This window comes from Oncorhynchus gorbuscha, linkage group LG13 (genome assembly GCF_021184085.1).
Source record: "Oncorhynchus gorbuscha isolate QuinsamMale2020 ecotype Even-year linkage group LG13, OgorEven_v1.0, whole genome shotgun sequence".
Taxonomy (NCBI): Eukaryota; Metazoa; Chordata; class Actinopteri; order Salmoniformes; family Salmonidae; genus Oncorhynchus; species Oncorhynchus gorbuscha.
Window position 1 is genome coordinate 70432909 of NC_060185.1, and position 26803 is coordinate 70459711.

General features: G+C 42.6%; 1 protein-coding gene across 1 annotated transcript; it reads right to left on the bottom strand.

The window, feature by feature from the left end:
- Nucleotides 1-19221: 19221 nt before the first annotated feature.
- LOC123994095 (cell wall protein IFF6-like) lies at nt 19222-24725 on the bottom strand. Its single transcript, XM_046296596.1, has 3 exons — nt 24680-24725; nt 24417-24476; nt 19222-21800 (listed from the first exon to the last, which is right to left on the bottom strand). Exons 2-3 carry the CDS (start codon nt 24463-24465, stop codon nt 20596-20598), a joined length of 1254 nt encoding a protein of 417 aa, XP_046152552.1. The 5' UTR covers nt 24466-24476; nt 24680-24725; the 3' UTR covers nt 19222-20595.
- Nucleotides 24726-26803: the final 2078 nt, after the last annotated feature.

Here is a 26803-nt window from a genome sequence, read left to right on the forward strand (position 1 = left end):
AAGAAAACAAAAAGTATACATACAGTGAGTGCAAATTAGGTAAGATAAGGGAGTTAAGGCAATAAATAGGCCATGGTGGCGAAGTAATTACAATATAGCAATTAAACACTGGAATGGTAGATGTGCAGAAGATGAATGGGCAAGTAGAGATAATGGGGTGCAAAGGAGCAAGATAAATAAATAAATAAATAAATGAATACTGTATGGGGATGAGGTAGGTAGATAGATGGGCTGTTTACAGATGGGCTATGTACAGGTGCAGTGATCTGTGAGCTGCTCTGACAGCTGGCGCTTAAAGCTAGTGAGGGAGATATGAGTCTCCAGCTTCAGAGATTTTTACAATTCGTTCCAGTCATTGGCAGCAGAGAACTGGAAGGAAAGACGACCAAAGGAGGAATTGGCTTTGGGGGTGACCAGTGAGGTATACCTGCTGGAGCGCGTGCTACGAGTGGGTGCTGCTATGGTGACCAGTGAGCCTAGATAAGGTGGAGCCTTACCTAGCAGAGACTTGTAGATAACCTGTAGTGGGTTTGGAGACGAGTATGAAGCGAGGGCCAACCAACGAGAGCGTACAGGTCACAATGGTTGGGTAGTGTATGGGGCTTTGGTGACAAAACGGGTGGCACTGTGATAACAAAGTGGATGCAGTCTGAGTAGAGTGTTGGAGGCTATCTTATAGATGACACCACCGAAGTCGAGGATCGGTAGGATGGTCAGTTTTACAAGGGTATGTTTGGCAGCATGAGTGAAGGATGCTTTGTTGTGATATAGGAAGCCGAGTCTAGATTTAATTTTGGATTGGAGATGCTTAATGTGAGTCTGGAGGGAGAGTTTACAGTCTCACCAGACACCTAGGTATTTGTAGTTGTCCACGTATTCTAAGTCAGAGCCGTCCAGAGTACTGATGCTGGACAGGCGAGCAAGTGCGTGCAGTGATCGGCTGAATAACATGCATTTAGTTTTACTTGCGTTTAAGAACAGTTGGAGGCCACAGAAGGAGAGTTGTATGGCATTGAAGCTCGTCTGGAGGTTAGCTAACACAGTGTCCAAAGAGGGGCCAGAAGTATACCGAATGGTGTCGTCTGCGTAGACGTGTACCAGAGAATCACCAGCCGCAAGAGCGACATCATTGATGTATACAGAGAAGAGAGTCGGCCCGAGGATTGAACCCTGTGGCACCCCCATAGAGACTGCCAGAGGTCTGGACAACAGGCCCTCCGATTTGACACACTGAACTCTGTCTGAGAAGTAGTTGGTAAACCAGGCGAGGCAATCATTTGAGAAACCAAGGCTGTCGAGTCTGCCAAAGAGAATGTGGTGATTAACAGAGTCGAAAGCCTTGGCCAGGTCGATGAATACAGCTGCACAGTAATGGCTCTTATCGATGGCGGTTATGATGTTGTTTAGAACCTAGAGTGTGGCTGAGGTGCACCCATGAACAGCTCTGAAACCAGATTGCATAGCGGAGAAGGTACAGTGGGATTCAAAATGGTCGGTAATCTGTTTGTTAACTTGGCTTTTGAAGACCTTAGAAAGACAGGGTAGGATAGATATAGGTCTGTAGCAGTTTGGGTCTAGAGTGTCACCCTCTTTGAAGAGGGGGATGACCGTGGCAGCTTTCCAATCTTTGGGAATATCAGACGATCCGAAAGAGAGGTTGAACAGGCTAGTAATAGGGGTTGCAACAATTTCAGCAGATCATTTTACAAAGAGAGGGTCCATATTGTCTAGCCTGGCTGATTTGTAGGGGTCCAGATTTTGTAGCTCTTTCAGAACATCAGCTATCTGGATTTGGGTAAAGGAGAAATGGTGGGGGCTTTGGTAAGTTACTGTGGAGGGTGCTGGGCAGTTGACCAGGGTAGAAATAGCCAGGTGGAAAGCATGGCCAGCCGTAGAGAAATGCTTATTGAAATTCTCAATTATAGTGGATTTGTTGATTGGTGCTGACAGTGTTTCCTAGCTTCAGAGCAGTGGGCAGCTGGGAGGAGATGCTCTTATTCTCCATGGACTTTAGTGTCCCAGAACTTTTTGGAGTTAGTACTACAGGATGCAAATTTCTGTTTGAAAAAGCTAGCCTTAGCTTTCCTAACTGCCTGTGTATATTTGTTCCTAACTTCGATGCTAATGCAGAACGCCACAGGATGTTTTTGTGCTGGTCAAGGGCAGACAGGTCTGGAGTGAACCAAGGACTATATATATTCCTAGTTCTACATTTTTTGAATGGGCCATGCTTATTTAAGATGGTGAGGAAGGCACTTTTAAAGAATAGCCAGGCATCATCTACTGACGGGATGAGGTCAATGTCATTCCAGGATAACCCGGCCAGGTCAATTAGAAAGGCCTGCTCGCAGAAGTGTTTTAGGGAGTGTTTGACAGTAATGTGGTGTGGTCGTTTGGTCGCAGACCCATTACGGATGCAGGCAATGAGGCAGTGATCGCTGAGATCTTGATTGAAAACAGCAGAGGTGTATTTGGAGGGCGAGTTAGTTAGGATGACATCGATGAGGGTGTCTGTGTTTACGGATTTGGAGTTGTACCTGGTAGGTTCATTGATAATTTGTGTGAGATTGAGGGCATCAAGCTTGGATTGTAGGATGGCCGGGGTGTTAAGCATGTCCCAGTTTAGGTCACCTAGTAGCACAAGCTCAGAAGATAGATGGGGGGGCAATCAATTCACATATGGTATCGAGGGCACAGCTGGGGGCAGAGGGTGGTCTACAGCAAGCGGCAACAGTGAGAGACTAGTTTCTGAGACTAGTTTCTGGAAAGGTGAATTTTTAGAAGTAGAATCTCGAATTGTTTGGGTACTGACTTGGATAGTAATACAGAACTCTGCAGGCTATCTTTGCAGTAGATTGCAACACCGTCCCCTTTGGCAGTTCTATCTTGGCGGAAAATGTTATAGTTAGCGATGGAGATTAAGGTTTTTGATGGTTTTCCTAAGCCAGGATTCAGACACGACTAAGACAACCGGGTTGGCAGAGTGTGCTAAAACGGTGAGTAAAACAAACTTAGAGAGTAGACTTCTAATGTTAACATGCATGAAACCAAGGCTTTTACGGTTACAGAAGTCACCTGAGGAGTGGGAGTGGAGCTAGGCACTGCAGGACCTGGATTAACCTCTACATCACCAGAGGAACAGAGGAGAAGTAGGATAAGGGTATGGCTAAATGCTATACGAACTGACCGTCTAGCACGTTCGGAACAGAGAGTAAAAGGAGCAGGTTTCTGGGTACGACAGCATAGATTCAATGCATAGTGTACAGACAAAGGTAAGGTAGGATGTGAGTACATTGGAGGTAAACCTAGGCATTGAGTAATGAAGATAGAGATTTTGTCTCTAGAGAGGTTTAAACCTGGTGATGTCATCTAAACGAGCTTCAATGCCATACAACACTCCTTCCGTGGCCTCCAACTGCTCTTAAATGCTATTAAAACCAAATGCATGCTTTTCAACCATTCGCTGCCTCCACCCGCACGCCTGACTAGCATCACCACCCTGGATGGTTCCGACCTAGAATATGTGTATCTATAAGTATCTAGGTGTCTGGTTAGACTGTAAACTCTCCTTCCAGACTCACATCAAACATCTCCAATCTAAAATCAAATCTAGCGTAGGCTTTCTATTCAGCAAAACAAAGCCTCCTTCACTCACGCCGCCAAACTTACCCTAGTAAAACTGACTATCCTACCGATCCTCGACTTCGGCGATGTCATCTACATAATAGCTTCCAATACTCTACGATGGCAACACCCACCCGTAGCACCCGCTCGAGCAGGTGTATCTCACTGATCATCCCTAAAGCCAGCACCTCATTTGGCCGCCTTTCCTACCAGTTCTCTGCTGCCTGTGACTGGAACGAATTGCAAAAATCGCTGAAGTTGGAGACTTCTCCCTCACCAACTTTAAACATCTGCTATCTGAGCAGCTAAACGATCGCTGCAGCTGTACATAGTCCATCGGTAAATAGCCCACCCAATTTACCTACCTCATCCCCATACTGTTTTTATTTATTTACTTTTCTGCTCTTTTGCACACCAGTATGTCTACCTGCACATGACCATCGGATCATTTATCATTCCAGTGTTAATCTGCAAAATTGTAATTATTCACCTACCTCCTCATGCCTTTTGCACACAATGTATATAGACTCTTTTTTTCTACTGTGTTATTGACTTGTTTATTGTTTACTCCATGTGTAACTCTGTGTTGTTGTCTGTTCACCCTGCTATGCTTTATCTTGGCCAGGTCGCAGTTGTAAATGAGAACTTGTTCTCAACTAGCCTACCTGGTTAAATAAAGGTGAAATAAAATAAAATATAAAATAAAATTGCATATGTAGGAGGTGGAACATCATGGTTGGTTAAGACATATTGAGCAGGGCTAGAAGCTCTACAGTGAAATAAGACAGTAATCACTAACCAGGACAGTAATGGACGAGGCATATTGATATTAGAGAGAGGCATGCGTAGCCAAGTGAACAAATGGGTCCAGTGAGTGGTTGGGCTGACTGGAAATATGGCGATTCAGACAGTTAGCAGGCCGATGCTAACACGCTAACAGTTAATAGGCCACGGCTAAACAAGCTAGCAGTTAGCAGACCGGGGCTGGCAAGCGAGCTGTTAGCAGACCGGGTTAGCAAGCAAGCAGTTAGCAGACCGGGGCAGGCAAGCTAGCAGTTAGTAGAGCAAAGCTAGCAATTTAGCCTTTGGGGGACGTCGCGATGGGGGTAAGTCTGTTTTTGCCTCTTCGTGCAGTGACGTCGATAGATCAGTCGTGGAGTTAGTAGGTTTCCAAGTAGCTCTAGGTAGCTAGCAGGCCTTGCAGGTTAGCAGAATGGGCCTTCAGCGGGCGTAGTGCCTGAGGGGCCTGTTGAATCCTTGGGCAGATTATGTCGGTATTCCAGTCGTGGAGGATCGGCGGGGTTCCGTGCCCCGTACCGGCAGTAGAAGGGGTTCGGATATTGTAGCCCAGGAGTGGGCTTCGGTGGTAGCACAGGAGCCCTGGAGAGAAATAGGTCCGTTATGCTCTGGTTTGAGTCATGTTGTTCGAACTGGAGAAGAGCTTTCCGAGATAAAGGTTAGCTGATGACCGCTAGCAATGGTTTGCTAACTGATAGCTGGTAGGTAGTTAGCTGGCTAGCTTCAGTTGAGGGATTCCAGATCCGAAGTAAATAGAAATCCATGCCACATTGGGTGAGGCGGGTTGCAGGAGAGTATTTAGAAGTTGAGGTTTCGGAAAATATTTTTTAAAAGATATGCGAAGAAAAAGATGTAAAAGATATATACAAGGGACACAACAGGACACAAGACAAAGACGTCTGACTGCTACTCCATCTTGGAAAAGATCCCTGCTGTTCCATTAGGTGTTTTTGATCAGATTTTTTAGTCCTTGCATCAGTTACCTGATGTGGAATAGAATTCCATGTAGTCATGGGCTCTATATACCGTAGACCTGTGTGCCTCCCATAGTCTGTTCTGGACTTGCGGACTGTGAAGAGACCTCTGGTGGCATATCTTGTGGGGTGTGCATGGGTGTTTGAGCTGTGTGCTAGTCCTTTAAACAGACAGCTCGGTGCTTTCAACATGTCAATACCCCTCACAAATACAAGTAGTGATAAAGTCAATCTCCCTTCCACTTTGAGCCAGGAGAGATTGACATGCATTTTATTCATGTTTCCCTCTGTGTACATCCAAGGGCCAGCCATGCTGGTCTGTTCTGAGCCAGTCCCTCTTTGTGGCACCTGATCACACGACTGAACAGTAGTCCAGGTGCGACAAAACTAGAGCCTGTAGGACCTGCCTTATTGATAGTGCTGTTGAGAAGGTAGAGCAGAGCATTATTATGGACAGACTTCTCCCCATCTTAGCTACTGTTGTATCAATATGTTTTGACCATAACAGTTTACAATCCAGGGTTACTCCGAGCAGTTTAGTCACCTCAAATTACTCAATTTACACATTATTTTTTTACAAGATTTAGTTGAAGTTTTGGTTTAGTGAATGATTTGTCCCAAATACAATGCTTTTAGTTTTGAAATATTAAGGACTAACTTACTCCTTTCCACCCATTCTGAAACCAACTGCATCATTTTGTTAAGTATTGCAGTCATTTCAGTTGCTTTTTACGAGCTGACGTGTATAGTGTTGAGTCATCTGCATACATAGACACACCGGATTTACTGAAAGCCAGTGGCATGTAATTAGTAAAGATTGATAAAAGTAAGAGCCCTAGACAGCTGCCCTGTGGAGTTCCTGATTCTAGCTGTATTATGTTGGAGATGCTTCCATTAAAGAACACCCTCTGTGTTCTATTAGACCGGTAAATCTTTATCCACAATATAGCAGTGGATGTAATCCCATAACACATACCTTTTTCCAGCAGCAGACTATAATCGATAATGTCAAAAGCCGCACTGAAGTCTAACAAAACAGCCCCCACAATATTTTGATCATCAATTTTCTCTCAGCCAATCGTCAGTCATTTGTGTTATTGCTGTGCTTGTTGAATGTCCTTCCCTATAAGCGTTCTGAAAGTCTGTTGTCAATTTGTTTACCAAAAAATAGCATTGTTTCTGGTCAAACACTATTTAAAAAAACTTTACTAAGGGTTGGTAACAGGCTGATTGGTCGGCTATTTGAGCCAGTAAAGGGGGCTTTATTATTCTTCGGTACTGGAATGACTTTTGCTTCCCTCCAGGCCTGAGGGTACACACTTAATAGTAGGCTTAAATTGAAGATATGCCAAATAGGAGTGGCAATATCATCCTCCATTATGCCTAGTAATTTTCCATCCACATTGTCAGAACCCAGTGGCTTGTATTTGTTGATAGACAACAATAGTTGTTTCACCTCTTCCACATTCACTTTACGGAAATCTTTTCTTTCATAATTTGTTAAGATATACTTGGATGTGTAGTGTCAGCATTTGGTTCTGGCATGTCATACCTAAATACCTAAAAACATTAAAGTAGTAGGCAATATCAGTCAGTTTTGTGATGAATGAGCCATCTGATTCAATGAATGATGGAGCTGAGTTTGCCGTTTTCCCAAAAATGTAATTGAAGGTGCTCCAAAGCTTTTTACTATGATTATGTAATTTCTCTTTGTTTCATAGTATAGTTTCTTCTTCTTTTTATTCAGTTTAGTTTACATGATTTCTCAATTTGCAGTAGGTGCAGTCAGACTTATTTGCCATTCTGGTTTTCCTCATCCCTCTCAACCATACCATTTTTCAATTCCTCATCAATCCACTGGGATTTAACAGTTTTTTTCTGTCATTGTATTAGTGGGTGCCTGCTTATTAGTAACTGGGATAAGCAATTTCATAAATGAGTCAAGTGCAACATCTGTCTGCTCCTTATTACACACCATGGACTAACAAAAAATGATTTACATCAACAACATAGGAATCACTACAAAATGTATTGTATGACCTCTTATACACTAACTTTCTCCATTTATAGACAATTTGTCTTACTGTGGACTGATGAACATCAAGGCTTTTAGAGATACTTTTGTAACCCTTTCCAGCTTTATGCAAGACAACAATTCTGAGATCTCTTCTGTTTGAGGAATGGTTCACATCAGGCAATGCTTCTTGTGAATAGCAAACTCAAATTTTGTGAGTGTTTTTTATAGGGCAGGGCAGCTCTAACCAACATCTCTAATCTTGTCTCATTGATTGGACTCCAGGTTAGCTGACTCCTGACTCCAATTAGCTTTTGGAAAAGTCATTAACCTAGGGGTTCACATACTTTTTCCAGCCTACACTGTGAATGTTTCAATGAGGTATTCAATATAGACAAGAAAAATACAATAATTTGTGTATTATTAGTTTAAGCACACTGTGTGTATCTATTGTTGTGACTAAGATTAAGATCAGATTAAATGTTATGACTAATTTATGCATAACTCCAGATAATTCCAAAGGGTTCACATACTTTGTCTTGCCACTGTATCTGATGCCGTCTGGACAGACATAATCAGTTACATGGGCTACATATAGTGAGACAGAGGGGCACTGTTTTGCTCGCTAGTTTCAGCAGAGAGGAAGAGGTGAAGGAGAGGGTTCAATCTCATCCAAATCTGTCCTGATTCCTGAATAAACCCAATGCGTTTCTATGGGAATAATAGGTAGACCTAAGCTTGTCGCCTGCCTTCCTGCCTTTAGGACAACGACTGGCATTGTTAGGGCAGAGACATGAGCATCTCGTCATTGCCAATGTTTACTGACACCAGCCATATTCAACGGTTGTTGAGCGTTCGTAAATTTGTCAGTTATTCTGCACTCTGGCACACTCAGACGAGAGTGCTCTGAAATCGGAGCAGATAGCCAGAGCGAATGTACCAGCTACGTCTATCGACAGTATCATGAACATTCTATTGAAATTATTACTTGCATAGTGGAGTATTTTGTTTAGACACGTAGCTAGCTAAACAATTATCCATAATCCCAACTCATAACATTACTACCCTGGATAAATCTGCAGGTAACTAACCAACCAGGTTCAAAGTTAGCTAGCTAACATTAGGCTATAACTAACAATGAGATATTAATAATATTATTACACAGATCATACACGTAATGTTAGCTAGCTAGCCAGCCTGCTAAAATTGGCTAGCTAACAGTACACTTTAACTTGAAATGAAAATTGCTTTCTGACAAAATTAGAAACGTCTGATATCTGAAAATGTAGCTAGCTAGACTCTCTTACCCATATACATGGATGGACGCTTCTCCCTATCTGTCACAGTGTCACGCCCTGACCTTAGTTATCTTTGTTTTCTTTATTATTTTGGTTAGGTTAGGGTGTGACGAAGGTGTTATGTGTGTTTTTGTCTTGTCTAGGTTTTTTTGTATATCTATGGGGTTTTGGTATTGTCTAGGTAAATTTAGGTCTATGGTGGCCTGAATTGGTTCCCAATCAAAGACAGATGTTTATCGTTGTTATGGGTTATTGTCTATGTGTAGTCTATGTGTAGTTGCATGTCAGCACTCGTGTTTATAGCTTCACGGTCGTTTGGTATTTTGTTTAAGTGTTCTTCATGTAAATAAAGAAGAATGTATTCTTATCACGCTGCGCCTTGGTCTCATCGTTATGACGAACGTGTTACACGGACGCCATGGTTGCCCTTAGTTTGAAGACGTAATCCGGAGACAGGTGTTTTATACAACAGCCTTCTGTGTGTCTTCTTTTCGACTCCCTTTGGATATTTGCAAACAAACGCCAGAATTTTCACCATCTCCTTAGCTATCATATTCTAATTCCACCGGGCATTCCACTGATTTCAAAACTCAGTCCTCCAGAAGGTGGAGAGCAACACTTTTGCAATTCTACTGTGATATCTTTTTTTGAAGCAGTGTTAGAAAGCATTACCTACACATATAATAATAATAATAATAATAATATATGCTATTTAGCAGACGCTTTTATCCAAAGCGACTTACAGTCATGTGTGCATACATTCTATGTATGGGTGGTCCCAGGGATCAAACCCACTACCCTGGCGTTACAAGCGCCATGCTCTACCAACTGAGCTACAGAACAGCTCATGTTATAGACAGAAGAGTGCTACATGGCAGCCCAATCCGAACTCATCTTTCGTTATGTACAGCCCACACATTATCTCAGCCAATCATGGCTGCCGGTAATTTAACAATTGTAACACCCATTAATACCCATTAACAAAATTCATGCACAAGGGGTTCTATGAAAATGGCCTGCCTGTAGAAATCAAATGCCCATCCAACTGATTCGTTCTGACGCCCTGCTACAGGTGAGTCAACGTCTTTCAATGTTTCTATATAAAGCAGCCAGTGAGTGAGCTCTTTAAGAAACCCATCTAGCTAGGAGGTGGTTAGAAAGCCTGCTGAGACCCTTGGTGTGTGTGTGTGTGTGTGTGTGTGTGTGTGTGTGTGTGTGTGTGTGTGTGTGTGTGTGTGTGTGTGTGTGTGTGTGTGTGTGTGTGTGTGTGTGTGTGTGTGTGTGTGTGTGTGTGTGTGTGTGTGTGTGTGTGTGTGTGTGTGTGTGTGTGTGTGTGTGTGTGCATTCTCTGGATACCCGGGGCACTTCATTTCGGGCAGGCTGCATGCCATTTCAATCAGACGTGTTAAACCCCACTTTCATCTCCCCACTCTGTGTTGCTACACTTCAATCCGAATAGGCCTCTTTTGTTCTAACTTCAATGTTATACTTGCTCTCTGTGAATGCTGGCTCACTTGTGTGGCCAGAGAAAGAATCTCCTGTTCAATATTTTATGAGGGACTCCTCTGACAGCACGGAGGCAGCATACAAATCATCTTTGTAAAAATACCCCACTGGGTACAGTTCACCGACGTGGAATAGGACCAACGTGGAATAGACGTTGTCCCCAGTGGGACTTCCCAATCTATTGTCTTATGCTGCATCTTTATACTGCATATTTATACTGCATATTCATACTGCATATTCATACTGCATATTCGTCTGCTATTTGGAGCACTGGTCTGACGACGTTCCCTATATATTTGACAACGTGGTGGATTGGAAGTGAAAGGGCATTTGTTTAGCTTGCAAGATCCTGTCACTGCATGCATAAAGAACATCTCTAATGTGCATGGTTAACTTGACCTTTCCCTGGCTTGAGTGATGTGAACAGTGGGTCTGAAATGTGCAGTCCAGCACTACAAACGAGAGCCCGACCAGGACAAAGCGATTCCGTTCTGTCTGTTGCTCAGTCGTCTGGAAAAAGAGACGCTAACACAACTGGGAGAGAAAGAGAGGAGCGTCTGAGCATGACAAAGGATTCACAATATTCAGCTCAGCGAGATCTGTTCAATGATATCATCCATTCCAGGGATATAGTGAGAAGGTAATGCTCAGCCAAGCAGACAATGGGACATTGTTCATCATTGTATCGTTCAGTCACAGTATGGTATTGAGTCAATGCAAATCAATACCGCAGTGTCATTGTGTTCTTTGTATGAGGGATTTTGGATTTACAGACCCATCTTGCTATTTCTATTGCACATCTTGATATTGTTATTCCAATCACCTTTTTACGTATATATATATATATATATATTTTTACAGTAAACTCATACATAATAATGTATCGACAGACATATACCTTTTAATGCGCCTTTTACATGCATCCGCTCATTGACAGTCCCTTTGTCGTCTTTGGCTTTGTTGTTGTGGTGTTACAGAGGCCAACGGAGGCATGACTGAGCACTAAGCGAGGGTCCAATTAACAGACTAGAACAAATCATCTGACCACAGTCCAATGGATCATTACGCCTCTTAGGCCGTACCCTACAAAGCTGTTGATAGCAAGAGAGCAGGCATAAATCCCGCTGCACCTATGGTATTCCATGGAAGGGGTTAGCATGTCAGCATTAGAACACCTATTATGGCACACTCACCTAATACCACCAGGCCTTTATCCACCTGCATCAAGCTGAAGTTGTGTTGCCTGTGGACGGAGCTGGAACCTCTATAGAAATATGGCCGGAGGGGCTTTGAGGCACTACTGTAGATCACCTCCAGGAACACCTCCAGGAATAACCATCTCTGCAGGATTTCATCTCTTCCAGGAGAACAGGTATTATCAGTCTCACTGTCACCTTCCAGTTCCAGGATAATGTTTGGCCGCACGTTACATTCGTCCCACTACAATCCCATGATACAACCGTTCAGATTTAGTGTGGTGAATGGAGAACGGCAACACCACATTGACATACTATTTTCTGCTTCCATTATCGAGCTTCACTTCTATACGGGATGATTCATGTACTAGCATATCAACTAACGCTACAGCCTGACAGGATGCTGTGCCATGTTTTGATGCACAGTCCCGGGGTTCACAGTGTGCCGTCTAGATCGGCAGCACAAAGCCAGGGACATCTATCACCGATGCTGTAGTCTTGACCCCTGCACCTTGTCCTCTCTGCCAAAAACTTCACTGACAGCCTGTTATTAGCACAGTTATACCCCCATTGTGGCGTGCATGTTAATGAATGACCCTAATTGACATTCACAATGTAATACAAATGTAAGACTGCACAGTATGCTTTAGGCGTAGGCATCAGGATATTGTTTTGATTTGGCTGGACTTTATAGGGTCTGTTTACAGAGAATCCTTAATACCAGCCAGAAATATATCCTATTCTTGTGTTATTAATGTGCTATTAAACAGTTATTAAATTGTTATTACATTAAGTAAACAAAAACACCTTTATGGACAACTGTGTGCACTAATTATCTCTGTGTGCACGAATACTCTCTGTGTGCACTAATACTCTCTGTGTGCACTAATACTCTCTGTTTGCACTAATTGTTCACCTGTTTAATTTTTTTAAATTAATGAATACATTCTGAATGGTTCTTGCATCAAAATAAGAGTTAAATTGGCTGAACTGAGTGATTCGTGAAATTGCACCATGTTGCAGGAGCTTAGTACTCAAGGACGGCTCATTTTCTTCCCTTGTTGCCCCTATTGTGCTGTTGAGAGTTTCTACACTCTTCAATGCATTCTGTCTTTGCGAGCAAGGATGCAGTGAAGAACCTTGTCTGATCGCTGGGTCTCCTTCCAACTTGTTTAGTGGGTGCGGGTATCAATTTGCCATAATTTAAACAGTGACTTGTTGAGTGTTGGATTATTTTTTTATTTAATCATCAAACAATGTTTGTCATAATAGTGACAAGGAGTCGTTTTTGTATTTTTAAATAGGATTTAGATGCGGTTCAATTGGTTTAAATCTACACATAGTTTTATCCGGTTTACTCATGTACTGTAATACAAGGTTCTCTTACATTCTAAAGGTTCTCTTACATTCTAATGGTTCTCTATCATTCTTATGGTTCTCTATCATTCTAATGGCTCTCTATCATTCTAATGAATCACATAATTTGGGCTGATGTAAGAATGAAAACTACTGCACTGTAGTTTACTTTATCATCTAGGCGTTTGAATTGGGGGTAGACCTTGTGGCGTATCCAGCCTTCATGATATTATCCAACTTCCATGATATTTTCATGTGTAGAAAATTCCCGGAAAACCTTTGTATTACTCTCTCCCTACCCTTTCAGAATGGACCAGGCTCAGTCTATGAATTACATCATCCTTCTCTCAAACAACATATCTTATCTGCTGATGCCTGTAGTGAAAATAATCTCGACTGCAAGCGTATTCCTGTTGATGTGGACAACATTTTATCTGACATGTTATCTGGCAGGGGAAGTGATTCATTTCCCTTTCATCTGGGTAGCTTCCATCACATAACCTATCTGCTACATGTTACTATAAACACAACAGGACATTTTCCATTTGTTTTTTTCTCCCTCCGTTACTGTATCAGTGCCTCTTAGCCATGTCCTCTGTGATTGATCAGCCACTGAGTTGGTATCGATATGAGAAGATATACACTATATATACAAAGGTATGTGGACACCCCTTCAAATTAGGGGATTCCGCTATTTCAGTCACACCCGTTGCTGACAGGTGTATAAAATCGAGCACACAGCCATGCAATCTCAGTAGACAAACACTGGCAGTAGAATGGCCTTACTGATGAGCTCCGTGACGTGACACCGTCATAGGATGCCACCTTTCAAACAAGTCAGTTCGTCAAATTTCTGTCCTGTTAGAGATGCCCTGGTCAATTGTAAGTGCTGTTATTGTGAAGTGGAAAAGTGGAGGAGCAACAGCAGCTCAGTCACGAAGTGGTAGGCCAACACTCACTACTGAGTTCCAAACTGCCTCTGGAAGCAACATCAGCACAAGAACTGTTCATCGGGAGCTTCATGAAATGGGTTTCCATGGCCGAGCAGCCGTACACAAGCCTAAGATCACCATGAACAATACCAAACGTTGGTTGGAGGGTGCAAATCCCACCGCCATTGGACTCTGGGGCAGTGGAAATGTGTCCTCTGGATTGATGAATCACGCTTCACCATCTGGCAGTCTGATGGACTAATCTGGGTTTGGCAGATACCAGGAGAATGTTACCTGCACCAATGCATAATGCCAAATGTAAAGTTTGATGTATGAGGAATAATGGTCTGGGGCTGTTTTTCATGGTTTGGGCTAGACCCCTTAGTTCCAGTGATGGAAAATCTTAACGCTGCAGCATACAATGACATTCTAGACGGTTCTTTGCACTAATTGTTTATCTGTTCATTTTTTTAAATTAATGAATCAATTCTGAATGGTTCTTGCTTCAAAATAAGAATGAAATTGGCTGAACTTTTGCACCATGTTGCAGGAGCTTAGTACTCAAGGAAGGCTGATTTTCTTCCCTTGTTGCCTCTGTTGTGCTGTTGAGAGTTTCTACACTCTTCAATGCATTCTATCTTTGAGAGCAAGGATGCAGTGAAGAACCTTGTCTGATCGCTGGGTCTCCTTCCAACTTGTTTAGTGGGTGCGGGTATCAATTTGCCATAATTAAAACAGTGACTTGTTGAGTGTTGGATTAATTTGTAATGTAATCATCAAAAAATGTTTGTCATAATAGTGATGTGCTTCCAACTTTGTGGCAACAGTTTGGGGAAGGCCCTTTCCTGTTTCAGCATGACAATACCCCGTTAACAAAACGAGGTCCATACATAAATGGTTTGTCGAGATTGGTGTGGAAGAACTTGACTGGCCTGCACAAAGCCCTGACCTCAACCCCATCGAACACCTAATTGGAACGCAGACTGCGAGCCAAGGCTAATTGCCCAACATCCGTGTCCGACCTCACTAATGCTCTTGTGGCTGAATGGAAGAAAGTCCCCGCAGAAATGTTCCAACATCTAATGGAAAGCCTTCACAGAAGAGTGGAGGCTGTTATGGTAGGAAACTGGGGACCAACTCCATATTAATGCCCATGATTTTGGAAGGAGATGTTTGACAAACAGGTGTCCACATACTTTTGGTCATGTAATGTATCGTTTGCAGTTAGCTCGCTGGCTGTTAAGACAGCTGCACGTTCACTACTTGGCAGGACTGCAGAGAAGATATTACGGCCTTGGAATTTGTGAACATTGTTAAAAAATACACCAGTTTTGTTTTTAGGCGATGATGGACGCTTAAAAGAGCTTGCCAGCCAACTTGATTGATATATGATGTGTCACGCCCTGATCTGATTTTCCCTACTGTATTTATCCCTGTGTTTCCTGTCTCTCTGTGCTAGCTCGTCTTGTATGTTTCCAAGTCAACCAGCGGTTTTCCCATTCTCCTGCTTTTTGCATTTCTTCTTGTTCTAGTTCTCCTGGTTTTTGACCCTTGCCTGTTTCTGGACTCCGTACCCGCCTGCCTGACCATTCTGCCTGCCTACCACTCTGTACCTGCTGGACTCTGATCTGGTTTTGACCTTTTGCCTGTCCACGACCATTCTCTTGCCTACCCCTTTGGATTAATAAACATTATAATACTCCAACCGTCTACCTCCTGTGTCTGCATCTGGGTCTCGCCTTGTGTCATGAGATGATGTCATTGCTGCATGTGTAAATACCTTTTATACATACAGTACATATTACATACATACAGCATGACAGTTATATTTATATTATATACATTTACAATATACAGTATGACATCAAGTTTTATAAATACATAAATTGCACATGTACTGATGTAACGTGCTAGCACTGGGTCAACGAATAGTATAATTTAGTACATTTTGCATGATTGCAACAAGTAACAAACTGCGATAATTCCTGGTGAAGAAAACAACACAATGGAAGCATTTGCCCATTATTTTACCGTGTTAACAAGACTGACAATTAAACAGCGATGATGGTAAGTGACCTTTCACATCCCATGTGGAGACCGAGTAAACATAATGATCTCTGGGATGCCCTGTGGTGGACCAATTAACGAAACATGGAGGCGGAGCTCTCTCAAAATGAAGGTAAACATGTCAGAAAGGGTTTGGGGGCTCTGTGGGATGTTGAATGTGTGCTTCTGATTGCTTTCTCTTTCCGCACTCAAATCAAAATGTCAGCCAGCATGAAAACAGGGGTCCTGCTATGTTATGTGATAATTACAGTAGTTTCCAGTCCGATGTGGCTACAAAGGAAAACAAACCTGTTTTAAAAAAGTTTGACCGAGAGCTTTAAAAGAACAGGTCATTTGATTGTGCTTTAAGGCTTTGGAAGTTACTGAATGTTGGCAAGCTTTTATTTTTAATGGTCCATTAAAAGGAGACTATCTTCCTGACCCTGTGTACCCTAGTCTTATCATTTCTAGTCGAGCCGAACATTGTCATCGCTTGTTCCCGCTTGCAGAAAATGGTTCATTCAAAGAAAAAGGTCGGCCGGCTGTCTCACAGCTGCATGTCAGTTCCAAATGTATTTGATTTTTTTTTTGGATTCCAAGAAGAATATGTCCCACCATGCTCTGTGTACATTTGCTCTCGCGGCAGCCAAACTCACAACCCAGTCAAACACGTTTTTTAACAGTCACAGGGTAGTGATCTCAAAACACCTGTAGTTCTCTATGCTATCCATAGTGACACTTTATGGAGGAGCCTGTGTAAAGACCAATGCACTCTGCATGGGCAGAGTCAATGGATAGGACCCACAACCAAAATGGTAGTTAACTCAACAGGAGGCAAAAGTAGGTCAGAGGCATAATTTTCCAGCACAGCATGGATGGAGAGATGAAGAACAGCCATGAATTCTAAAGCAGACAAAGTTTTCCTCCACCCCATGAATCCTTGAATATATTTTACCTTTCTACCAGACTGATGAAGATGGATCTGTTGTATTAAAGGTGCACTATGCAGAAATCACTCCCCTCATTTCCTTGTTGCTAAAATTTCAGTTCATGTGGCAAAACGAGCAAGTACAGTGTAGAGAATCATTGTACCATCTAAACCCCTGTTAGATATATTTTCCTTAACAAAAAATATTGTATTTTCAGCTGTTTCAAGCCAGTGTACAAAGCCGAAAGTAAAATACTCAGAAATTAAACTTAAGAACGGGTCAAAGGTTTTAGAACACCTACTCATTCAAGAGTTTTTCTTTCTTTGACTATTTTCTACATTGTAGAATAATAGTTAAGGCATCAAAACTATAAAATAACACATGGAATCATGTAGTAACCAAAAATGTGTTAAACAAATCTAAATATATTTTATATTTGAGATTCTTCAAATAGCCAACCTTTGCCTGGATGACAGCTTTGCACACTCTTGGAATTTCCTCAACCAGCTTCATGCGGTAGTCACCTGTAATGCATTTCAATTAACAGGTATGCCATGTTAAAAGTTAGTTTGTGGAATTTCTTTCCTTCTTAATGAATTTGAGCCATTCAGTTGTGTTGTAGGGGGGTATACAGAAGCCCTATTTGGTAAAAGACCAAGTCCATATTATGGAAAGAACAGCTCAAAAAGCAAAAAGAAACGACAGTCCATCATTACTTTAAGACATGAAGGTCAGTCAATATGGAACATTTCAAGAACTTTAAAAGTTTATTCAAATGCAGTCAAAAAACCATCAAGCGCTATGGTGAAACTGGCTCTCATGTGGACCGCCACAGGAAAGGAAGACCCAGAGTTACCTCTGCTGCAGAAGATACATTCATTAGAGTTACCAGCCTCAGAAATTGCAGCCCAAATAAATGCTTCACAGAGTTCAACTAACAGACACATCTCAACATTAACTGTTCAGAGGAGACTGTATGAATCAGGCCTTCTTGGTCAAATTGCTGTGAAGAAACCACTACTACAGGATACTAATAAGAAGAGACATGCTTGGGCCAAGAAACACAAGCAATGGACATTAGACCGGTGGAAATTTGTCCTTTGGTCTGATGAGTCCAAATTTGAGATTTTTGGTTCCAACCGCCGTGTCTTTGTGAGACTCGGTGTGGGTGAACGGATGATCTCCGCATGTGTATTTTCCACTGTAAAGCATGGAGGAGAAGGTGTTGTGGTGTGGGGGTGCTTTGGTGGTGACATTGTCTGTGATTAATTGAGAATTCAAGGCACACTTAACCAGCAAGGCTACCACAGCATTCAGCGATACGCCATCCCATCTGGTTTTGGCTTAGTGGGACTATCATTTGTTTTTCAACAGGACGCCTCCAACACACCTCCAGGCAGTGTAAGGGATATTTTACCAAGAAGAAGAGTGATGGAGTGCAGCATCAGATGACCTGGCCTCCACAATCACCGACCTCAAACAAATTGAGATGGTTTGGGATGAGTCGGACCGCAGAGTTAAGGAAAAGTGCTCAGCATCTATGGGAATTCCTTCAAGACTGTTGGAAAAACATTCCAGGTGAAGCTGGTTGAGAGAATACCAAGCGTGTTAGCAAAGCTGTAACCAAGGCAAAGGGTGGCTATTTTAAGAATCTCAAATATAAAACTACTTTTTGGTTACTGCATGATTCCATATATGTTATTTCATAGTTTTGATGTCTTCACTATTATTCTACAATGTAGAAAATAGTAAAAATGAAGAAAAACCCTTAAATGAGTAGGTGTTCTAAAATCTTTGAACGGTCGTGTACATAACATCCCGCTGAATTTGAATAGCACGCTATCCAAATTAAAGGTGAGTGTCGTCAAGAAGCCAGTGCGCTGCAGGCCAGAGCTGCAGTGACTCATTGTTCGCCTGACCTCTGCTGACTTACTCCTCATGGGGCAACCCTTTGCGTCACGTAGAGGATGACTTGGCTAAAGCAGACCTGCAGAAAATAGAAAGCAGCAGTATCCCATGGATATTTAATTTTAATGGCCATGGATGTCAGATGCCACAAACCCAAGAGGAATGGGTTATTTTTGTGTCTCAAAGAGAGCTCTGAAACTGTCCCTCAGTGTATCATATCACATCCTCACCAGAGAAACAGAAACCCCCCTCAACAGTAGCGGGCATGCCATCTGGTCCTCTGGACAGTTTCTGCTCTATTTTGAAGGCAACTGTACTGTATCCTGTATATTCTGGTTCCATCCTCTCCCCCCAAACAACTTGGACGTGAAACCAATTTTTCTCCGCAGTATTTTGATGAAGTTTGAGTCTATTTAGCAAGTATTTATTGGTTTTCCGGTGTAAACTCACAGCTTATATGAGAACTGGAACTCAGGGAGCCAAGTCCCGCCGACGCATTGCTCCAAATAGCGTGTTGGATTACCATCGCTCAACCTACCATCTGTAACCCAACACCCACCAACAGCAGTAGCACACTCACTGGTGGGGGTGGGGGTTAATTAATGAAGCCCCTCACATGGAAATAATGAGCATATGCATTAATCATCTCTTCTTTATTTAATAGTAGCAACACTTCCCCAAAGCCTGGGCGTTTATGCAACTCGGCAACTCTTTTTTTCCTCTCTTCATCATACTCGTCTCAAGAGAAGTACACTTTTGCGTTTGTATTGCTTGTCCTAATCAAGCAATACATATGCATACACACGCACACACACAGTTCTGGTTCACCGAGTGCAATATGAAGAAGTACAGTACATTAACATTGCCTAGAGAAAACGCAAACATAATATTGATATTGTTAGTACATTATATGTTACCGTGATCTATACAAGTTGGAACCATACACTACTTAATCTTACACTGTATAACCTTGGCAAACATACTGTATATCAATTACAATGTGTGGCACACAGTGGAGGATGCTGTGGGGAGGACGGCTCATAGTAATGCCTGGGATGGAGTCATTGGAATGGTATCAACCACATGTAAACCACGTTTGATAGCATTCCATTGACTCCATTCCAGCCATTATTATGAGCCGTCCTCCCCTTAGCAGCGTCCACTGGTGGCACAGTCATGCAGTACTTGTCAATTGGGCTATATACTTTAAGTCTAAAACAACTTTCACAATAGTGACAGAATTGCAAAGAGAGAAACAACGAAAAACAAATGACCTCACCCACCTTCCCAGGAGGGACCTTGCAACTAGGACAAGATGATCTTGATCATATAGATTTATTCCTTGACAGAATGCCTCCAAAGCAACTACATGATGGGACACAGGGTTTAGATGATGAAACAGAAGAGGTCTCTGACATACTACAGAGGTCTCTGACATCTGCTAGACCAGAAGCCTGGAAGGCCTCCTGCCCTGTGTAAAGTAGAGGGGGATAAAATAACAAAAACAGGATCTTACATGTGTATGTTATGTAATATTTTCTTGTGTCCAGACCTGGTTAAAATACTATTTGAAATCATTCCAAATACTTAATCTGTGCTTGAATGAGCCTGCATGGTATAATGGACCAATACAATTGTCCCAAAACTGCAAACACTGCCCATCCAGCACTTCAGACAGGCTAGATAAAACACTCAAAGTATTTGGAAGATTTCAGATAGTATGTTTGAGCCCAGGTCTGCTAATGACAGTCAGCACAGAGGAAAGGAAAGCTTCAATGAAAGACGCACCACAGCATATAAGGCCTTACTGTCTACATAGTTATGGAACGTTACTGGACAGGATAGCAGAAAAGTTAACAATTATGCTAATTAAATCTGACAAACAATTGCTGTACTTTTCCCTCTCAGGCTGTGTCTGACATGGCACTGTAATATACATGTAAAAAAATATATACCCTGGTCAACATCATGGTAATCAATATTATCAACTCTCCCATTGCTGTTCATGATCTTCTCACACTCCGGAGGACGGCTCCTCGGTTCCAGATGATGGTGGATTCAGGGTCCTGTTACCTGAGAAGGACGGCTCCTTGGTTCCAGATGATGGTGGTTCCAGGATCCTGTCACCTGAGAAGGACGTCTCCTTGGTTCCAGATGATGGTGGTTCCAGGATCCTGTCACCTGAGAAGGACGTCTCCTTGGTTCCAGATGATGGTGGTTCCAGGATCCTGTCACCTGAGAAGGACGTCTCCTTGGTTCCAGATGATGGTGGTTCCAGGATCCTGTCACCTGAGAAGGACGGCTCCTTGGTTCCAGATGATGGGGGTTCCAGGATCTTGTCACCTGAGAAGGACGTCTCCTTGGTTCCAGATGATGAAGGTTCCAGGGTCCTGTCACCTGAGAAAGACGGCTCCTTGGTTCCAGATGATGGGGGTTCCAGGGTCCTGTCACCTGAGTAGGATGGCTCCTCGGTTCCAGATGATGGGGGTTCCAGGGTCCTGTCACCTGAGAAAGACGGCTCCTCGGTTCCAGATGATGGTGGTTCCAGGGCCCTGTCACCTGAGAAGGACGGCTCCTCGGTTCCAGATGATGGTGGTTCCAGGGTCCTGTCACCTGAGAAGGACGGCTCCTCGGTTCCAGATGGTGGTTCCAGGGTCCTGTCACCTGAGAAGGACGGCTCCTCGGTTCCAGATGATGGGGGTTCCAGGGTCCTGTCACCTGAGAAGGACGGCTCCTCGGTTCCAGATGATGGAGGTTCCAGGGTCATGTCACCTGAGAAGGACGGCTCCTTGGTTCCAGAGGATGAAGGTTCCAGGGTCCTGTCACCTGAGAAGGACGGCTCCTCGGTTCCAGATGATGGTGGTTCCAGGGTTCTGTCACCTGAGAAAGACGGCTCCTCGGTTCCAGATGATGGGGGTTCCAGGGTCCTGTCACCTGAGTAGGATGGCTCCTCGGTTCCAGATGATGGGGGTTCCAGGTTCCTGTCACCTGAGAAAGACGGATCCTTGGTTCCAGATGATGGTGGTTCCAGGGCCCTGTCACCTGAGAAGGACGGCTCCTCGGTTCCAGATGATGGGGGTTCCAGGGTCCTGTCACCTGAGAAGGACGGCTCCTCGGTTCCAGATGATGGTGGTTCCAGGGTCCTGTCACCTGAGAAGGACGGCTCCTCGGTTCCAGATGATGGGGGTTCCAGGGTCCTGTTACCTGAAAAGGACAGGTCTAGACACACATTTTGGTAATAAGCGTGAGCTAAAGAGTGACTGTTGCAATGTATCATTCTGAGTGTTCTTATTCAACATGGCAATGTTTTTGGGGGAACCACCAAACAATCAACTCATCATTTACCATACATGCGTTAAAGAGGTCAATGGAACGCAGACCGTTGGAGATAAAAGAAACACTGTCATTGGCACCCATTCAAAAAGAGAATCTATTAAAAAAGTGGATATTCATCAAATCCCTCGTTTCTACGTTCGAACAGGCCCACAAGGTGGTTACTAAAATCCTATTTGGACATATTTGGCTGTTTTAGCTGCATAATATTTAGAAGGTGTACTTTTCCTGTTCATATAAGCTGGTAACATAACTAGCATATAGAAATTGGTGGTTGTAGGTGAAGACGTTTTTAATTGTAATAAAGTTGATTGGTGACGATGACATGAAAATGCATTGGGACTTCGGAAAGTATTCAGACCCCTTGACTTTTTCCACATTTTGTTACGTTACAGCCTTATTCTAAAATGGATTCAATAAATACAAATCCTCAGCAATCTACACACAACAAACCATAATGACAAAGTGAAAAAGGGGTTTTATGAACTTCAGCAAATGTATAAAATATACAAACCGAATTACCTTATTTACATAAGTATTCAGTCCCTTTGCTCTGAGACTCGAAATTGAGCTCAGGTGCATCCTGTTTCCATCTATCATCCTTGAGATGGTTCTACAACTTGATTGGAGTCCACCTATGGTAAATTCAATTGATTGGACATGATTTTGAAAGGCACAAAACTGTCTATATAAGGTCCCACAGTTGACAGTGCATGTCAGAGAAAAAAAACAAGCCATGAGGTCAAAGGAATTGTTCGTAGAGCTCCTAGACACGATTGTGTCGAGGCACAGATCTGGAGAAGGGAACCAAAACATTTATGCAGCATTGAAGGTCCCCAAGAACACAATGGCCATCATTCTTAAAATGGAATACGTTTGGAACCACCAAGACTCTTCCTAGAGCTGGCCGCCCGGCCAAACTGAGCAATTGGGGGAGAAGGGCCTTGTTGGTCAGGGAGGTGACCAAGAACATGATAGTCACTCTAACAGAGCTACAGAGTTCCTCTGTGGAGATGGGAGAACCTTCCAGAAGAACAACCATCTCTGCAGCACTCCACCAATCAGGCATTTATGATAGAGTGGCCAGACAGAAGCCACTGCTCAGTTAAAGGTATGACAGCCCACTTGGACTTTGCCACATGGCACCTAAAGACTCTCTGATTTGATGAAAACAAGATTGAGCTCTTTGGCCTGAATGCCAAGAGTCACGTCAGGAGGAAACATGGCACCATCCCTACGGTGAAGCATGGTGATGGCATCATCATGCTGTCAGGAAGTTTGTCAGCAGCATCTTTCAAGAGAAAAATTAATGGACCAAAGTACAGAGAGATCCTTGAGAGATGAAAACCTGCTTCAGAGTCCTCAGGATCTCAGACTGGGGCAAAGGTTGACCTTCCAACAGGACAACAACTCTAAGAAGACAGCCAAGACAATGCAAGAGTGGCTCTGGGACAAGTATCTAAATGTCCTTGAGTGGCCCATCCAGAGCCTGGACTTGAACCCTATCGAACATCTCTGGAGAGACCTGAAAATAGCTGTGCAGCAATGCTCCCCAGCCATCCTGACATAGCTTGGGAGGATCTGCAGAGAAGAATGGGAGAAACTCCCCAAATACAGGTGTGCCAAGCTTGTAGTGTCATGACACTACAAGCTTGGCACACCTGTATTTGGGGAGTTTCTCCCATTCTTCTCTGCAGATCCTCCCAAGCTATGTCAGGATGGCTGGGGAGCATTGCTGCACAGCTATTTTCAGGTCTCTCCAGAGATTCGAGGCTGTAATCACTGCCAAAGATTCTTCAACAAAGTACAGAGTAAAGGGTCTGAATGCTTAAGGAAATATGATATTTCAGTTTTTTAAATATATATATATACATTTGGAAAAAAAACATAAAAAACAGTTTTTGCTTTGTCATTATGGGGTATTGTGTGTAGTTTGATGAGTGAAAAAAACAACATTTTATACATTTTAGAATAAGGCAGTAACTTATCAAAATGTGAAAACAGTCATGGGCTCTGAACACTTTCTGAATGCACTGTAAATGTAGGCAAACATTTTTAAATGTAGGTTAATTTTGAAGGGTGGCAATGAGGAGATTCTAGATCTATCCCTCACAGGGGGATGCGTGGGAGGTGTTTCCATGGCATTTTCACTGTTCTGGTTGAATTCCATTGACCTGTTTACAGCATGTATCCTGCACTGGGTTAGGGTTAGGGTTAGGGTTAGGGTTAGGGTTAGGGTTAGGGTTAGGGTTAGGGTTAGGGTTAGGGTTAGGGTTAGGAGGAGAATGGAATCTTTCGAATTGAAACCCTTAGAATGAAACTTTCAGAATAGAAAAAGTCTTTACAAAAGGAATATTTAGAACGGTAAAATGGTCAACAGACACTACAAAACACATCTCTATATATCTCTACACTCCAAATCTAAACAGGGATAGAAATGGTGAGGGGTGCAGAACAACTAACAGTAGGTGGGAATTAGTAGTGTGAAGGTGTCTCTCTCACATGCAAAGGCAATGCTGAGTAGGATAAGGACAGTCAACATCGTCGCCATGGGGACAGTCTCTTGAAAAGATTAGATTGTAAAAGATTTTAAAAACACAACTTATCATACAGTGTACAAAGTAAATATCCAAGACTGACACTTGGGATGGTGTAGATGACTTGACTAAATCACAGGTAGATTCTGTAGGTAGTGTTCAGTTGTGTTGTCTGAACAGCCTTCCAGGACCAAACCAAACCACAAAGAAACAACATTAGTCTCTTACCTTCAAGAACAAGATGCTGGAACCTGACTGTGTGATCAGGAGTCAAGTTAATGTTTTCTCCCCAACAACTCACATTTTTTTATACTATAATTAACACAAGTCATTTTGCTTGTGCAACCAAAGGGCATGTCTCTTGAGTGACTTCTTGTAATTCTAGTGAAATGTTGATGAAACTGGTGATCGCTTTCACTAGTTCCAATGCGAGGGGTTGCAGAGTGTCATATGGCGAAATATGGTGTTATCGCAAGGAAATGATTTGAACAAATTTAAAAACATTTCTCATGCTGTCCCTTCCCTGGTATGGTTTCAACATGACGATGAGGATGATCATGGTGATTATGATGGTGGTGGTGATGATGGTTTATAATCATTCAGCGGCCTTTTTCAAATGCCCAACTTACTAAGTCTTCCTCATTTTCTCTCTCGAACAACTTCCACAACAGCTTCAAGAAAATACTCCAGTAAACAACTGAACAGCATTTTATTTCAGTCTCCTCTCTCTCTTTGTTGATATCAAATTTATTGCACATTTTTAAGAGGCGTATATCCTCGTAGACATGTTTGCAATATAAATAGGGTGGACAGGCCTTTCTGTTTTCATCCCATTGCTAGACATGAACATTGAATAACGACTCTTTTGCTAAGTGATTGTTGTAGGAAAGAGTAAAAACCATATCAACTCAGCTATTAAACTTCGGAATAAATGATGTGCCAATGCCCATAACAATGCACATTCTTTATCACGCTAACCAGCAGAAATGTGATGCAAACGTGTTTTCTGCAGATCAAAAATAAGATAGTAAATTATTCTCCATTTGTCTGAAATACCAACAGTGTATCAGAAACGCACTTAATACAACATTTGTTTGCTTGCGTCTCTGGAGCAGTAGAGCCTCAGGGAACACTCATTAAACGGAGGATTTTGCTGAACATGTATACAATGAGTTGAACTATCCTTTGTTCTGCACTTCCAATGATATTGGCTCTGATGAAAGCATTCGATTTTATTTGCTATTTCAACACCACTGGAATGCAATGAGAATAGAAAAGCTCGATTGCAACCACCATCAGCAAGCAGCTTTTATTAGGAAGTTTGACAATCTGCAAAGGACATAGCATTATGATTGGCTGTGAACTGAGTAAGATTATCATAATGTTATGACCTCTCACACAGTAAGCACACAGCACACAGTCTGCATCTCAATTCAACAATGTTGAAAAGCAAGCCAATGAGATTTGGTAGAGAGAGGTGTTATCACCAACCCACATCATTAATAAATATAAATCAACACCTGAGGGACTCCTACTTCTTCCAGCAACATGTAATGGGGTGGCTGGGTGCATTTGTTTTTACATGAGAAAGCTATAAACTATGTACTGTATACTTCCAGTAGACTTGTTATGTTCCCTGTCAAAATGAGAAAACATGAAGAGAATTACATTATATTCAGTGACCAGTCTGTTATCTTATCTCACATTTTGTTGTAATTGCCTCACAAGCCAATGTCTCATCTTTTCTTCCCCATGAAGTACTCTTTTAAAACATGCTAACCCCATAGCATATTAAAACAATAATTTAGCAGGCTAGGTCCCTTAGCGTTTCTCAGGACAGAGGGGAGCTGTCTGCTGACAAATGCGACCTACCTTTTGCCAGTTAGCATTACCTTCAACTTCTACTGTACATTCTGTGTTGGTACACACGCCGGGTTGTTTGGACTCTACTTGAGATTCAGTATATGTTGTTGATGCAGTCGCTAGCTTTTGGAAATATTATTGGAGTTACGCAAAGGTAGGTTACTTGTGTCACGTACCTTTTATTGAGGTTAAAATTATACATTTTATATTGAATAACATGACTCGCCCCGTAGAACTCATGTCGGGAGCCATCAAGTGCTGGTCATGGCTCACATCAACACCATCATGCTGGATACCCTAGGTCCACTCCAAATTGCATACTGCCCCAACAGATCCACAGATGACGCAATCTCACTCGCACTCCACACTGCCCTTTCCCACCTGGACAAAAAGAACACCTATGTGAGAATGCTGTTCATTGACTACAGCTCAGCGTTCAACACCATATTACCCACAAAGCTCATCACTAAGCTAAGATCCCTGGGGCTG